General features: G+C 39.8%; 3 protein-coding genes across 3 annotated transcripts in view; 1 reads left to right on the top strand and 2 right to left on the bottom strand.

Annotated features, from left to right (window-relative positions):
• The window catches only part of pdlim7 (PDZ and LIM domain 7), a 30,401-nt gene extending 21,740 nt beyond the window's left edge, over nucleotides 1-8,661 (bottom strand). Inside the window, 2 exon segments of the mRNA XM_034121383.1 lie at nucleotides 6,175-6,273; nucleotides 8,463-8,661. Coding sequence (XP_033977274.1) covers nucleotides 6,175-6,273; nucleotides 8,463-8,492 — 129 coding nt within the window. The 5' untranslated portion in view covers nucleotides 8,493-8,661.
• Nucleotides 8,662-9,771: 1,110 nt separating this feature from the next.
• cltb (clathrin, light chain B) lies at nucleotides 9,772-14,585 on the top strand. The gene is made up of 5 exons (XM_034121384.1): nucleotides 9,772-10,227; nucleotides 11,394-11,440; nucleotides 11,683-11,800; nucleotides 12,019-12,130; nucleotides 13,489-14,585. Exons 1-5 carry the CDS (start codon nucleotides 10,026-10,028, stop codon nucleotides 13,658-13,660), a joined length of 651 nt encoding a protein of 216 aa, XP_033977275.1. The 5' UTR covers nucleotides 9,772-10,025; the 3' UTR covers nucleotides 13,661-14,585.
• A 144-nt stretch (nucleotides 14,586-14,729) lies between these two features.
• Nucleotides 14,730-17,199, bottom strand: higd2a (HIG1 hypoxia inducible domain family, member 2A). The gene is made up of 2 exons (XM_034121385.1): nucleotides 16,954-17,199; nucleotides 14,730-15,362 (listed from the first exon to the last, which is right to left on the bottom strand). The coding sequence occupies exons 1-2, from the start codon at nucleotides 17,138-17,140 to the stop codon at nucleotides 15,196-15,198; spliced, it is 354 nt and encodes a 117-aa protein (XP_033977276.1). The 5' UTR covers nucleotides 17,141-17,199; the 3' UTR covers nucleotides 14,730-15,195.
• Between the last annotated feature and the right edge of the window lie 449 nt (nucleotides 17,200-17,648).

The raw sequence follows: 17,648 nt of genomic DNA, 5'->3' as shown, positions 1-17,648 counted from the left end.
GGAGTCTGCGTGTTTGCGCCTGACAGGCCAGCCGAGATATTTCACTCAACACTATCGGGAACAGGCATAATGGGTCATCATGATGTCATCAGTCATCAGCGTAGGATTTGCTGTGAAAGGAACTCCTGAAAGCTACAGACAGGACCATATGTTACAAATAGTCACATCATTTACTGGAACAACCCATCTAGACAGGTAAGTCTCTGACTAGTTTCTCTGACAAAACAATGACCTCATCCTCTCGGACGTCCCGCAGTCTGCTGACATCTTGAGTCAGAGCAGAGGCCTGGAGTCTTGTTACAAACAGGAAGGACTTGACTTATACATAGGTAGTTAATGGTTTTCTTCATGTACAACGTTTTTTTTTTTTTTTTAAAGGACATGGCAGTCAGTGTAGTCTAATATACAGAGCAAAGATGCCAAATCGTGTTTAGTAAGAGCTTAGTCAGCCAGCCTCTGCGGCTTAATGAAACTCGAAACTTGTGTCAAAGTCTCTGATAGCTGGATTACAAAGTGTTCGGCATCAGATAAGGGAGCGGGTGCTAGCATTTCTGGCGAAAAACCTATTAGGATTACTCTCTGATGTCATGGATCCCTGCAAATGTTAGCTCATCAAAAGCTCAGAGGACTCCGCGGTTCAATCAATGGTTTTCTGCCATGTTCAGCTAAGCTATCACACTTGCCGCTTTGATTCTGCACATTAAACATAAACACTTGTGTGAGCAGGGTAATATGCTCTCTAAACCGATGACAGCTCAGGCTGAGAGACAAATGCGCACCCGACAAAGACAACAAAGTTAAAGCCTTGGATCAAAACTAAAATAAGGAAGAAATGCATTCCTTTGGGGCAATCCAAGCTACACTTATTTTACAGCCAAGTTCAAACATCACCTTAATTGCCTTTGATTTGCACTCCCTGGAAGCAATTAGAGGGGTTAAGAAATAAATACGTTCTCCAGTTAAGGAAGAACTTAAAAGAGCTTGAACAGCGTACACTGGAGAAATACAACTATGACATGGATACAAGTGACACATTCTGAAAAGGGGCACGGCCTGACATAATGCCACTAAGGTTAAATACTGAGAACCGCAGAACCCTTTTACTACTAAACTGGATTATAAAAGTTGAGCACCTATCATTTACCAAAATAAAACAATGCTTTGAATAGAGTTTAACAACAACAACGATGCAGCCTAAGCCACAGATGCACTGCGAAAAGCCTCAAGGGAGCTTTTCAATTCTAGCAAAATCTCTGTTAAAAAACAAAATGAGGTGTTAAAATGTTAATAGCGATAGAGGTGTAGAAAATGAACAGAAATCACACTATTGTATGTCATCTTTTCATAAAGAATAATACAAAAGTCTTTATGAAACTTTAATTAAGCATTACAAGCTTTGCAGGCCAACTCTGAAGTGGGGGTGGGAATATGTGTCTGTGGAAAAAGCAACACGTGTTTTATAAAATAACATGGGAAATACACACAGGAGAAGACTAAAATAGAAACAACTATAAATAAATGAGAAAACAATTATATAAATGTTTTAATACAGAGAACAAGGGGTCATTGAATGGTTTGATAAAATAAAAATAATGAGACATTTTATGTTGGTTTGGCCTTCAATGTATCCCCTGTCTTTACTCTATTCATAATCTAAACTTAAAAGAAACAGAATTACAATTACATACAGAAGTCATACAGATTGTGGATTTCAAATGTATGTGCATGTGAGCTGGGTGACTGATGGACGCAGACACCTGTGCTCCTGGCTCAGGTTCAGGGTGCAGCTGCTGCCTCACTTGAGAAGGCAGCAGTTAAAGTTGCTGTGCTCAGACCTTTGAGTGGTAGGGGGCGGATGGAAACCCTATACCCCCCAAGCAGTTTGTCAATACAGCGAAGGACAGTGGAAAACATGTTCCTGAATGCAACACACTGCACTGAACCTCAAACAACTACAGATATGACACGATGGAGCAGCCATGATGCACGATAACATCATATAGCAGCAATGGCTTTTATTTGGCTGTTTCCTCTGACTCAAGTAACACACAAAAAAGAAAACTCTGAAAGTATTTGGTGCAAATATGATTATAACTCGCCTCACACTAATGGCATGATGTTTATAGATCAAAAGGTATTCGCAACCACATGGTTAGCTGAACAGTTAATGGCGTGTTTCAAGGCTTTTTGGCAGAGCACAGCACAAGAACTGTTTTGGTATGTTATCAAATTTCAAAGTATGAGCCAACCTTTCAAAATGCAGCGTCTTGAATTCAACTTTGAAGTGCTTCCCTTGACTGACCCTACAGGTGAGCCAGGACCTCACACTCACTCCGCGCAGGCTGCTCTTGTTTTTGGTTGAACTAATAATGCACTAGGATTTATCTAAAGCTGTAGATATTCTGGCCATGTAACTCTGCCCCCAGCTCACTTTTATTCTTTCCACTGCTATTTGGGGGCCGAGAGACAGTCTGTCCTTACATCACTCACACAGCACAGCTGATGCAAAGCCATAAATATCCCTCTGAGAAATGGAAAACCAAACCTTCAAGTATGTAGTCCCCCTGAAACGGCTGCAGTGGAACACCTAGCACTTACTCACCTTAAAACACTGCTGCCCCGATCACAACATTAGACTTTCACATCCAACTGGCCACAAAATAAATGCTCCCTGCAGGTAATCTATCAGTAAGTACTGAATTATTAATTCCCCCCTCTAACAGGGCCTCCTGTTGGGGGGGGGGGGGGGGGGAATATGTGTGTGTATGAGAGAGGGGGAGTCTTTAAAGAGTACACAAGTGATAAAGTAACAGATGGCCTACGAGCCAGACGGAGACACACGCAGAGAAAGAGGAATATAAGACTCGATGACACATCCAGATGTACTGGTGGACAGACAGATTATTGACTTGACATCATCTGTAATTTCCTCCCAGAGTTTGATTTCAGGGTAGTGGTATGTTTTAAATGATAGAAACCAGATGGTACGCAGGAGGCTGCGCTATGGTATCATATTGTTTATGGAATCACGATGGCACGAGATCTGGGGCAGATATATGAAGAAACTCCTCAGGAGTTCCTGCCCCAGACTGGGAGAGACTCTATGGAAACTCCAATGAAACGGCCGAACGACGACATCTTGCTTCCTATATATGACGATCACAGGATGTCGGTGCAGACATGTGGAGAGATATCATTTTACTGAAGTATAACTCAGACTTTTGAAAGTCATAGAAGTCTTGAGAAATTCAAGAAAACAAGTTGGCACAAGGTTGTTTAGGAAAGGGTAAAGACAAAGTAGGCTATTTCTGGAGCGAGGATCAAACTATCAACTCTGACTGACTGTCTTAACATTTTCAGAGGCAGCTTTCATAGACGCTCGTAGCTTACGCAACATTTAACCCTTTCATACAAAACAATATATTTTGTGTTCAAGTATAATGAGGTTTTAACAGACAGTAACCCTGTGTTACAAACTTGAAGCTTGAAATGTAACATTAGTAAAGAAAGGCATCACGAAGCCTCATTGTTTGGATCCAGTGTTTTTAGAATTGGACCCGTAGTAAGTATAAAAGTCAGATATCTTTTCAGAAAGGTCTCTCACAAGTCTCGAAACGTAATAGAAGTGCAATACTCCATTCGCTTGAGTACCACTTGCCAATAACAATACCCTCCCAGCCCTAATAGAAATGTCTATTCACCAGTGCAAAGCAGCATTCAAATGATGTTCATCCGAGGCTGGGTCGAGGCTCTACTGACTCACATGGCTGTTTCCAGTATTACTTTGTCAGTTAGAAATGGATATAATGGCATTGCAGTCATTAAACTAAAATAGAAAGGCATTGCTTTGTCTTTATTTGTCTTTCTTAATAGCGTGGTGAAGGGTCAAGAGCACTTGGAGTGACTTAACTTGTTATAAGTGTTCATACATCTGCTATCTCAAGGCAAAGAAAATAAAAAGTAGGATATTAATACTAAAAAGAGTTGAATAAAAGTAAATGATGTGTTTTTTTAGATGATAAATGGGTGTATACATATTATGCTAAGGTCACAAAAGAAATGTTTTCCTTCCACTGTGACTCAACAGTTTGTCTTGGCATGGTCTCCTTTCCTCTGATCTCACTGAAAACCTATTACAGTTTGGGAGAGTCCTGTCATATGCTTGGCAAAAGTGAGTGTGGAAGACATATTAGACACAGAAGGAGACAAGAGGATTGTCTGTTGGCAGCGACCGGGTGGACACGAGAAAAATCCCAGGAATGCTGAGAAAGCATAGCTCTCCAGGCTCGCAGACAGAGGAGGAAGGGAAAAAAAGAGCAATCATGGAGCATGGAAACCTTTATACCAACTCAGTCTCACACACAGGAGCTAAGACGTCTCAAAACTTCCCAAATACAAAGGTCTGCCACCATATGACAAACTCAAATGAATTGGTTTTATTTAAAACATGAGCTTTAAATAAATGCAATCTCTTTGCCGTTTTTCCACCAGCATTTTACTGCCTTTTGTCCTGTCACTCAACATGTTCCTCACTGGGCTAATGCTTTGTACCTAATGTCTGGATTCTTATCTCATTAGCTACATACCAGCAAAAAAGACCACCCATTACATTTGAGCCAAGAGAGTTCAGGCCATATTTTTTTCTTCCCGGGGACTGTAAATCTTTGAGGTTTACATCCCCTGGTTGTGCTGTTTCATCCTCTGCGACTGTGATTCACAGTCCAGTCTTTTATGACAAACGCAAGTCATGGCACTAGTCCCTAAGAAGTATAAAGAGAGAAACCCTGTCACATCTTTAACTTCTGTAGCCTGAGGTCTGGTGGACTGCTGGAGCACGCCTCAAAGGTATTCGCCCAGTGACCAGTCATTAATGATCCAATCCTAGAAGTACACTACCAAAATGCCAAAGAGACTGGAAAGGAAAGGCAATACAGAAAAGGAGAGCCACATTTCTGTCAGAGGAAATAATCAGCATGTGTAATGTACCTGGATTGCAGAAAAACTGGCCACCTGCACTGGCTGATTAGTCAGGATTATTCAACCTATTAACACAACTATTGACACACCTGCTGAAATTCAACCTACAGTACGCCTTGCCAGTCCTCCTATTCAAGTCCTATACACACCAATGATCCCGGTTTTCTTCTGGGCAATTAGTCAGATGGGGTTATACATCTGTTTGCTCTTTTATGAGTGGGAGAGAATGTTTCTTGTCATGAATCCAAGGGGAACATTGTGTTTTAGACTCAGATGCCTGCCAGGGAACAGGACATGTACTAACAAGAATGGTGATAACTGCTGCCTTCGCCACAAGATTACATCAACTTTACACAGACTTCATGTGATGCTACCATGGACACCCTCTGGACTCTGTTGGTCATACAAATCAAACCAAGATTTTAAAAAAGGGCATCATGCGTTCAAAGCTATTTATTTGGCAGCTACAAAAAAACGAAATGAAAGAGTTCGAAAGAATGTGGAATAACCTTGTGAGGCCCAACCCATTTTTGATTACCTTTAACTCTTAAATATGTCTTTAGTTGAACATTATTGATAATAGGTCAAAGGTAGCAATATAACAATGTCGTCAAGGAATGAGTGCATAGTAGAATGTCAGTTCTGTGTGCGCAATTTGCTGGCAGCAGCAACGTAGGAATGATTTTATGTGTGTGCATGTGTGTGTGACTGCGCGAGGGAGACTGTGTTTGTCAGGCAAAGTAGCACTGCACTTATAAGGCCTGGAAAGTGGTTGCTGCTCTCTTCAATAGCAACAGTTTGTAGAGTATCTCAAATGAATTCAGTAAAACAGCAATGACCTAACATGGAGAGTAGAAAGCATTGCAAAACAAACAGCATGTGCATGACCAATGAATTATTTCAATCCAAATGTATTGCATCTTAAGATCCACTGGATATGGGTTGGTATATTCACCATAACAATGTGAATGATATGAAAATGAACTAAACAGTCTCCCATACTACGCAGGCCAGAAAAGATATGACCAGGTAGGGTCATTATGTGGAGCTAACAACAAACGCTTGGAAATATTAGGCTTTTATTTAGAAGCTTGGACATAAATTACTTTACAGGATGATCTTTCACCCAAATGCTCAGAGTGTAAATTCATGCTAACAGATGCGAGGAAGTACAAAAGCTGACTAACAGTTTCTTACCCTAGACACGGTGAGGGGCATGCTGAAGTCCTTGCCACCCTGCAGCCTGAAGCCCCAAGGCGCCGGGCCGCTGAGGTTTACAGAGTATATGTTCATAGCCTTGGGAAAGAGAAAAGAGGAAACATGGTCTTAATTAGTCAAAAAGCCCGAGAAAAAAAGGTCATTTTCTGCTCCATCCTGCCTGTTGGGTGCATTCATTTCCAAAACAAAACACATACATTCCATACAGAAACTGACATCAATTGTTGTTGGTTTTGTTGTGAAAATATTTTTCTGTATTATCTTTGTTACAAAAATGCATTAAATGTGTCACAAGGCAATAAAATACCGCATCGGCCCCTGGGAAATAATGTTCATACACTTATTAAAATGCAAACTAATAGGATGAAATAATTTGCGTCATAATCTTCATAGCTTTCATATAGACGGCCAACTCAGTGTCAAACAGAAACAATACAAAAGAGTACCACCGAACATCTACTGGACAATACAAAAGTGATTTTATTTCTTGTAAGAATAATTCAACCATTTAAAGTGAGCCAAAATAAAACATTTGCCCACAATATGCACACTTTTTTTGACATTTATTTGTATTTAACAGTTCACAGACAATTGCGTAGCTTTGAAACCATGCAAACAGTTTGAAACTAACTTCAGCAGAACTGATCAGAGGCATAGAATGACAAGTCACTAAATAACGAGGTAATTTTAGGAACCAGAGGCAACTTGAGACATCAGGCTACGTCACTTGCTCTTCCTTGCAAGTTACGGCTGTACAAGTGACCTCTGTATCTGCACCCTAACACACCTCTCGCTCCTCCTCCTAAACTCTCCCAGGTGTCATCACCCTTCATGACACATAGCTAGCTTCCCAAGATGCCACCTATGCAAACCTACCTTATCCTCAAGGGGTGGCTGATAACCCAATGCTGGGAGAAAGTTAGAGTCAGTAAGCTAGGGCAAGCAGATTCTCTCTCTGTTGGCAATCCCTACCCCGACACTGTCTGTGACACAGGCGAGCCCTAGCCCTAGCTCACTCCTCAGAGGCTATATAAGGAATGTAAAACTACACCAAACTATTTCAGCCCAACACCCGCATGAGTCACAGAGAGAGAGGGGGGTAGAGGTATCGTCAACTACCCCTATATTCTGGCAAAAGCCTACAACAGCAGAGTCAATGGATTTGTTTTTTAATAAAGTGTACTTGAGAAGCAGCAGACAGCCACGGCCCACGACTGAAGCTTTTGAAACTCTACATTCCTTATGCAGGGCATGAAGCACAACCAAGTACAACCAAACTAGCAATTACATTTTAACATAAAGTTCTTAAGTAACAGAGGGGCTTAAGTATAGCAACAACTGAAACTGAACTCATACATAATGGACAAAAATAGCATTAAGGTATTTTTCAAACGTATTGTAAAAAGCAACCAGCCAAGCTTCCCTTTTAACCCCATCCACAAAGCCTGCAAAAATGCTGTGTCTATTTATTTTGTCTATGTTCAAAACTAAATGTCAATACACTTTCTGGATGGCATAAACAGTCCTTATTACCAAACTTGGATAAGTTACTGTCTCTTTTCCCATGTTACCTCATCTCACCTCATTTTTATAATGTTTGATCAACTTAAAAAATGGGGGGGGGAAAGGGAAAAATCTATAGCAACTACAAGTAATGAAGGGTACATTTCAAATGGATCACTTTGTTGTTTTAAGCAGATTATAATAAAACAGTTATTGCATGAAGACTGGTGCAATTTGGTTAATTAAATACCAACCACATCAACCCTAAGCCAATAGCCGACAGAGCAGCATTGCCTGTGGTACTCGTTCAAGCGACGGGGTCCCTGTTTATGGTAGCCCATTGCTATTTATAATCTATGGTGTCCATGTTATATTTCTATAGGAACTAGTACTTTTAAGAAATTAGACACTTATTTCTTGAAGGTAATCTATTTATAGACTTATTTATCTTACTTTTGATTGATTCAAGTGTGTCCAAGATTTTCCTTTTTAGCAGGTATTTAAAGACCGCTAAACCACTGCAATGCAGAACTTGAAATAAACCATTCACATTCACTATGGAAGTAGCAGGAAAGGACAGGAAAACTGTCTTTAAGTAGTTAGACCGACGGTGGTTCAGAGCAGCTAGCCGAAAACCATAAAATGCAAAGTTAGAAGGACAACACAACCCATACAAAAACTCAAACTGTGAAAAAGTTGGCTTTCAAATTACTCCTACTCACGAAGGAATGCATTCACATGTCTGGACATATAAAAGCGCTCACCTCTTGTCCTTCGATGTGTTCTCCAGACATCGCGAGTCAGTCTAGTGGATAAAAAAGTCAATCGGTAAGTAGGCTAACTTTCGCACTTCCTTAAAGCGGACGTCAGGAAGCCACCGTGGTTCCCTTTGGTGAGCTGCAGGATCATTCCCTCACATTCCTTTTAGCAGGACTCGGCTGAAACGTCAGAAGTCACATGGGCAGCTGCTTCATTTCATATTCGGGCTATTAACCAGAAGAGGCCGTGCTTTGCAGACATCTCAGCTGTTAAACCATGTAGAGCCAATCCATATCCATCATAATGACTTTAAATGCCACTTTGAATACAAAAATGGCTTCTTGTTTTTTGAAAAAAAAGGAAACTATTTATCATTGCACAACATAAACAAATAATGAAATATGTGTTATTTTTCAACAATAACTGGGCTATTTAGCAGAGAATTCTGAGTTCACCAAACATAAGTGTATCGTAATTTCAACAGCATTTATAATGAATAATAAGCCACAGGTGCGTGCAATCAACTACTGACTAGGCAGGTTTACCCTTATGTTACCTCCAAAAGTAAAAAAAAAACGAAATTTGAACAGAAATTTGCTTAAAATAATTATGCTAAATAAATAGTACAAAATAGCTCAGCATCACATAGACCAGCTACATTGCAAAATTGCTGGTCACCACTTTCTGAAAAGGCATCCTTTAAAGGTTTTACCTATTTGAAAAAATGGTTTTCTATATTAAATGAGTATAACTGCTTATTAATACTAATAAAATAAAAATAAAACATAATGCTGCACTTTAAATAGTATTTGAAGAGGTATTTCCTTCTTAGTTTGGTTATGGATCTGTGTATAAGTCAATGCGGTTTCTTTGTGTCCTTTATTTCTCTATGACACTGGAACTATATTTGATTTCCATTGGCAAAATGACAATTTTTTTTTTTTTTATGACGAACAGTAACATGTCCCATTCATAGACTATATGGTCCATTCCATCAATATTTATAGGAGTTAGGAATAAGAGGTAAGGTGTTTATAATGTGCCGTACAAGTAGGCTACTGTTATCTTTTAACTGTTTAATTGGCTGATGAGGTGCATTTAGTGTATACAATGGGACTATGTGCTATATAAAAATATAGTATGGCATAGTTAACAGCAATATTTAAATCATCCTTTAAGATCATGTTGTGTAGCTTTTGTGATCAAATGCATCTCAATGCCTGGTGGCTAAAGATAATGCATGAGATGGCCAGCAGATGGGGACAAACTGCAACAAATGTGAAAAGGTACCTTCAGGGTGCTGCCCTGCTCCATCATCACAGTGCTGAACAAGTGAAGAAATCATGAATCATCAGTGAAGGCCTAAAGTCGAAGCTAAAATCTTGCAAAACAGGCTATTTCTTTGTGTGCCTAGTTTCCTACCGAACACTATTTGGAATAGCTAGGATTCGAAGACATTCAAGTTGTTTGTATTAACGCTGCAGAACCGGTGGCCTAATTGGAGTGCTTTGACGTTAGCTAGCTAAACCTACCAAGCTCAGTGAAACTTGTAAACACTTTTGTGAAAGATGGCTGACAACGGCGTACACCCCACTGAAGAGGACCCAGCCGCAGCTTTCCTGGCTCAACAGGAGAGTGAGATAGCCGGGATCGAGAACGACGGCGAGGGGTTTGGGTCTCTCGAAGCAGCGGAGGACGAGCAGCCGGAGCAGCCGGAGCAGCCGCCTCAGCCGGAGCCGGAGCCGGAGCCCGAGCCGGCGGCCAACTATGGCAAGTTAGAGCTAATGTCAGCTTCGGCTAACAAGCTAACAAAAGCTAGCTATTATGCATAACGTTGAACTGATAGTAAACGTCTGTTAGGAAACAACGACCCCATCCCTATACATTAACAAAACTCCTTAGTTGGTAGTGAGGTTGTGTTATTGAGCGCATTTTCAATACAACTAATTGTAAGTTAGCTTTGTAAGTAGCTAGCTGACGTTCGTTTGCACACCGACAACGCAACGTCACTTGAATAATTCCACAGCACATTCTGCTTTAACATTAGATACAGATGATAAACTGTCAAGATTCAATATATATTATTGTCATATATACAGTATAACAGGCAGTTGCACTGACTTTCTTACGCTCAGCTCTCCACACCTAAATATTAAGAAACTATACATACAAACAAACAAACATATAAGCTAGCATATAAGAATTGTTAAAAATATAAGCTGACATAAATGAAAACATTCCAGTCCAGGATAAAAATGCTTGATGTGCTGCATGATTAATCTAAAACTAAATAAAATATATTAAAAGCAGGCTAGAGTATGGTGTATTATATCAATATGCATAATAATAGATGGGTATAACAGTATGAATCATGTAACAGGATGGAAACGGTACAGTCTGTGCTATTGTTAGTGCTGATGGTCATGACTGAGATAATGTGAGGGAAGGGGCAATATTCAAACACTGTCTATGGTCGAGAAAGAATGAATGGTAACCAGTGGTGTAATGTAGTGAAGTACATTTACTCAAGTACTGTACTAAAGTACGATTTTGGGGTCTATGTACTTGAGAATTTTGATTTACTCTTGCCAATGCTTTTGTACTTTTGCTTAAGTAAAATATCTAAGTACTTCTTACACCTCTGATGGTAACAGTATATAGCAAACGTTAGTGTTGATTGAGATAAATTATTTTAGCTAAGTCGACTGTACACTTCTATGGTAAAAACTTGTTCTGTTTCCTGACAAAGCTGCACTGACAACATGAACGTTAGTGGCCAAACAGGTGCCGCTGCATTTCTCAGGTCTAAGTTTATCTGAGGAACAAAGTGACACTGCCATACTAGTGACCATTAGTTAACCCAGATGATGAGGAAGGTTAGCTAACTGGAAAACTCAACACTAACATATACTTACTCTTTCCTGTCAAAATGTTAGACTGTTTCGAGGACGAGCCTGCCACAGTGAATGGGGACATGTTTGAGGTGAGCTTAACATGCATCTTTAATCTTATTATTCAATTATATGTAATTATTGGCAACATATATATGTTTGTAAGTGTGGTTTGGTTTAAATCCGAACACCATGAAATCAATAAGGAGACCTTCCCTTTTTGTTTGTATTGGAATTACTTCATCTCATGCCGTGATGGATTTACAGTTCACTTAGTATTTTAAATTAAATAGACTTGTTTATAATGGAGCAAATGTTTTATGTCCTCTAAAAGGAGTCCAATGGCCCGACTGACAGCTATGCAGCCATTGCCCAGGTGGATATTCAGAGGCAAGAGCCAGAGAGTTTACGCAAGTGGAGGGAGGAGCAGAAGACACGCCTTGAAGCACTAGGTGAACAAAGAATGAATCATACTGCGTCATGTCCTTCCTACTTAGCAGCTGTAATGAGTCCCTGGGATTTAGTCTTTTTGCAGTTTACCTTATTAAGACAAATGATGCAGCCTATCTAATTGCGTGAAACTAAGACCTTATAATATGTCAGATATTTTAGATTCCTCTCCTGAGGACTCTGACTATGTTGTTTTTCTTTGCCTTTTCTCCTTAAAAAGACTTGGCTTCCAAGACAGCAGAGGCAGAGTGGAAAGAGAAAGCTAAAAAGGAGCTGGAGGACTGGCATGTACATCAGAGTGAGCAGATGGAGAAGAACAAGGCCAACAACAGGTTAGTGTCAGACGCGTCCCCAGTTAAGGTGCACAGAAATAGTGTAACATTAGGATAACGTAATGCTGTAATCACTACACCAAACACATTCAATTAAGAGTATATTTTACTGGTAGAAACCCTTCGAAACATTGTTTTACTGTGCATATGAACTGGAATGCACTGTTTTATATTTGGTATAAGACTTTATTATGTTTGGTGGGATATGTAACATTTTGGTGAACAATTTTTTTTAATGTGCTATGCAGGGAGTTAAAATAATCCTGTTGGTCAGCACCAAAGGATCAAATGTTGAAGGTCGTCGTGAAGTGTAACAGTTATGTGTTCGAAATGATTGATAGTATTGCTGATTTAATGTGTTTATTGTTAGTATAAAGACTGTCTACCACTTAAAATGTGTGTTTTAGTCTGGGTCCAGTTTTTCCCCCCGTTATTCTTACAAAACATTGCAACCTCTTCTTCTCTTGACCAAGCTAACCCCGTTCTTCTCTCACACTTTCCAACAGACTCTGTCCAAGTCTAGCACGGTATCACTCTGCATCTGTAGCTCTAGCTTTCGCCAATTTCCTCTCCCCTGTGTCTGCTGATAAAATAATCCAATCCTCTGAGGAGTTATTAGTCTAAGGCTGTGTGTCCAGTTAGAAAACCAGGGAAACATAACAGGAAGCTAACAGGAATGAAAACAGCAAAGAGAAAATGTCATATTTTTCTTCTACGCTAAAGCCTAGCCCCAAAGCACACTGTAGTTGCCTTAAGTGCTTCGCCAGTCTAAATGTATTTATTAGCAGCACCAGTTTAACAGTAGTGCGAAAGATTATTTTCAGTCCACCTTAAACATTTTATTCACTAATCCTTAGAACTGTTTCTCGGGCCCTAACTATTCTCTGCTTCTTTTTGACACTGAAACTAATCTCCTCTCTCCTTCTTTTTCCTGCTTTCTTGGCCTTGCCTGTGCAATAGGATTGCTGACAAGGCTTTCTACAAACAGCCTAACTCTGATGTTATAGGCTTTGTGTAGGTTTAGAGTTCTTACGCTTTTTTAATGTTGTTCAGGGAATTCCATATAGTTGTTTTTCACCTTATGCATGCCCAAACACTAAAATGACTTGTTTTTGAAGACCTAATTTGGTATTTTCTGCATTTGTGTGTGTTGGTTACATAAGCCATTGGTTATAAAACATAAATATGTCTCCAACAATGTCTGATTGGTATAAAAAGACGCATGAAGTTCTGCTGAATGTTATGCATGGTTCAATTCATGTGATTGATGCACCATGTCTGGTTTGGAAATCGTTCTAAAACCCCTCTAATATTACAGCCCAGTCATAGCTTGTCTCTGGTGTCCCTCCCTCCTGCAGAGCATCCGAGGAGGCGTTCCTGGCAGAGACCGACGGTGAGAGCCCAGGATCAGAATGGGAGAGAGTGGCCCGGCTCTGTGACTTCAATCCGAAAACCAACAAAACGGCAAAGGACGTCTCTCGAATGCGTTCTGTTCTCATCTCTCTCAAACAGACACCTCTAGTCCGTTAGAGGAGCTCGTGGAGAGAATTTTGTTCTAGAAAAATTTGCCTTTTCAGTTTTAACATCACGTTACATCAGAAGAGTTTGTATGCCCTTTTCCATAAAATTCCTGGTATGTTTATAGGCTTTGAAAACTTCACTCCTTTTTTGATGCCTACTAATTATATTGAGATAATATACTCAACCCCACTCTCTTGAGAAGATGAAGGACTGCTCTATTGTTACGACATGCTTTCGCTGTCAGTTTTATCACTGCTATACTTAAGAAAATATTGTCATTGTAAGTTAAATATTTGTATTCCCCTTTAACTTATAAACTGTTATTAGGTCAGTTTTCTTGCATGCCTTTGCAAATATTTTGGATGCACGCATTTAAATTGTATACATTTGCATTTTGGTCAATGACAAACACTTATTAAGCACTATTGCGTGTTAGATTGTAACCGCTTATGCCTCTCATCAACGTTGACTTAACCACAAAGTCTGATCACATGGTTGTACGATATCCCTGATTACAATATTTAACGTAGCTAGCATATGGTTATCTTTCAATTTCACAAGCTTGTGGCCTTTTTGATGTAGCTCTTGCTCCAGTTTGAATATTCAGCCAGATGGATTTCCTCTTGATTAGGCAAGATTTCAGAGAAACAAGAAATTCACAACCAAAGATTTCTCATCTAAATTTTCAAAGTTAATTTGATCAACAGTTTGTGCGATTTCTCATTTCTTTGATTTTCTCAGCAGAAGTTTTACGCTCCATTTCTGTGTTACACCAAGATGTTTTAGATTTTTTAACAGTAATCAATGTGTCAATTTGAACTGTAAAGTCAGCACGTTGTTTCACATGTTGCCTATTTGGACATAATTAATACTGAAACGAGTGAATGTCAAAAGGGAACTGGAAAATAAAAACAGTGGAGTATGATCACCTAAATGAACGTGTCCTTGTATATTTCCCAGCTAAGACTGCTAATCATTGAAATCCAAGTTGATGATATACAGCTATACTTTGAGGCTGGTGCAAATATCCATTTAGAGTATATACACCCATCATTTTAAGGTAAAAATAAATACATGGGAAACTGAGAAGCACGTTTACTGGTGCAAGGCCACACATTTTAGCATGGGAAACATTTTCTAATACAACATTTAGAGCCCTCCTACTGAAAGATTTAAGTGAAATGGAAAGTCTGCCAAGTGTAAAAGGCTGACATTGAGAATGGGTCTGTCTAAGAATGTCATTTATATTTATCGACATCTTGCTTAAATGCTTTTAGAGTAGAACAAAAGTAAAATCCAGCTTGCTGGTAAGGAGACGATTATACTTTGTTGTTACATAGTGCAAGCCCAAAGTCAAATATGTTGTCCCCATGAGCAATTCACAGTTTTCAAATGACAATAAATAGTGTTGGCATTAGCATGGGTATATCCGAACAATGCAGACAACATAATACATTATTCAGATACTTCAAATCAGTCCAATTTCCCCGTTGGATCTGATTCCGGGTTGAATGAATAGGCAGAGGTGTGGGATTGGTCCGTCTTCATTCCTTGGGTTTCATAGTGGTGGTAAAGATACCAAAAACAAGGGCCACTACAGTGAAGCCTTGGGCGAAGATTCGCCCTCTCATCGACAGCTGGGACTGTTTGGTTTTCCCAAGATTGAAGGCACGGAGGCCATAAATCAGAGCTCCGGCTGTGAACAAACAACCTGGAGAACACAAAGCAGAAATGTAACGGAAAAGAAGACATTAACTGGACATGTTGAATTTAACCTAAAACAAGTTCAATTTAATTAGAAGATACTGAATCTAATGTCATATACTATTGCAATACTGAAGTGCCTTTCAGTTCACAAATAATATGATAATATTCAGACACTTGCTTGCTGTAAGGGTCAGATTATATAGATAAATGATGCCACTTAGACATTTTGGCCTTAATAGCTGTAAAGTCCCCACATTTAAGGGTAAATTGCTCTTTAATGCCAACTTAAAAAACATTCCCCAGCTAGTAATGTCTTACGGCCCGTCCACACGGCGGCGTGCGTTGAAGCTTGGCGGTGGGCGTGTGTGAAGCTTGGGGATTTCTCGCGAGCAACGCGACCAACAACCAATCACATGAATCTCCCGCCCCCGACATACAAAGCAAAAAAGCCCGAAGTAAACTGGATATAAACTCCCCAAACAGGCGAAAACCTACCACTGTATCTGCCACCTCCCTCCATGCCTGGCTCCTTCGGTTTGTATCCCGGTAGATAAAGGGGGACTGGTCGTATAGGACCGGGTGATTCCCTACTGCTATTATTATTTTATCCTCCATTTTTTGGAACATGAGGAAATGACTCGATGGCTCTTCCAGCATACACGCGGTTTGATTGGCTAGCGCTTGTACTGTCAGATTTGCATAAGCGAGATTTGATTGGCTGACGCCTCCGTCGAAGCTTCAAAAGTTGAACATTGCTCAACTTTTGCAGCGAGCAACGCTCCCACAATGCAGTTCGGCGAAGCGTGATGTCACCCAATTCAAAGTGAATGGACAGAAGCGTTGAAGAGTGTGTGAATGGGGTGACGTCACGCTTCGCCGAACTACATTGTGGGAGCGTCGCTACGCGGTGCTCGCTGCAAAAGTTGAGCAATGTTCAACTTTTGAAGCTTCGACGGAGGCGTCAGCCAATCAGCTGCAGCTCACAGAGATCAGCCCCGTAGACAGCAAACAGCACATAGAGCGAAATGAGGCATGGCTAAAATGCATGATCTGTTTGGTATTTTGAAAACAGAAACGTATACATATACCTTATATAGGTATGGCCCTACAATATATCATTTAAATATAGCATGATAGGTCCACTTTAAGGATTTCTGCAGAAGTTTAGAGATGCATATGTAATAACTTGAAAACAAAAATGCAACATATATTTTTTTTTTAAAGTTTGTTTTTGTGGTTTATGTAACCTAAACCTTGACAACCTTTTTCCAAGGGCATTGCTAATTGCACGGTCAACTTAAGCTATGTTCACAGAGCTTCAAATACAAAATAAGCAAGTCATCGATGAACGAAACTCGAATGACAACATTTGTTTTTGTGCTGACTCAAAAAGGAAGACATGTATTAGGTTAGCCCCTTTTTCTCTGATGTTAGCATGATGCATTACTGTTGTCTAGCATGCTTCCATCAGTTGAGGTAGGTATAGCTTTAAATAGTATTAGATATCTTTGATTGGAGCCCACTGTAGAGTAAAGGACACGCTGTTTCTGCTCTGTGCTGCACTTGTGTAACTTTGCTCAGCTTGTATAACTCACCTATCGGGACGAAGGGGTTCTCCTTTGTCTTTCTCAGTAACTTTTCTTTTAACGTCTCATCTTTGAGTTTGGCTAAAGGGTTGAAGCCATCGATAAGCGGGGGCTTAGAAAAGTCAAAGGGCACAAACTCAGGCGGAGATGATTTAGGTGATTTCTCCGGGACCGCTGTTGCTGTAGACGCCGCCATGTCTACCTGAGACTGACAAACCAAATAACTACACTTCCGGTTTCACTTAGCACTCTGACTTCACAATAAAAGTCGCAAAGTCAGGAGTGTCGCCATGAGTGTCGTGAGCATTTGTATACCTCCTCCTGGCGTCAGTCGCCCGCTATGTGCTGTGCAAACAATACAAAACAGAAATTAAAATTCCAACATTTCACTGTTAAATAAAGAGTACACGTCATCAGAGCAGGGTGGAGGTTCGCTTGCTCTTTTTTAACTTTGTTTAATTTATTTTTAACCATACAGTATTGGGTGATTCTCTGAATCGGGTGCTCTTTGAGTCCCCCAAGCTTACTTCAAAGATTTTAAATGAAAGGAAACTACAAAATGTATTTTAAAGCAATGAATTAATGGAACAGGTTGTTTTGCATTACAATGTAAAACTAAATATATATATATATTTAGTTTTACATTGTAATGCAAATGTTAAAAAAACATATATTGTTTTTTAAATATTGGTTGTCTTAGTAGT

This window comes from Trematomus bernacchii, unplaced genomic scaffold, assembly GCF_902827165.1.
Source record: "Trematomus bernacchii unplaced genomic scaffold, fTreBer1.1, whole genome shotgun sequence".
NCBI lineage: Eukaryota > Metazoa > Chordata > Actinopteri > Perciformes > Nototheniidae > Trematomus > Trematomus bernacchii.
This window is presented reverse-complemented; position numbering and strand designations above follow the sequence as displayed.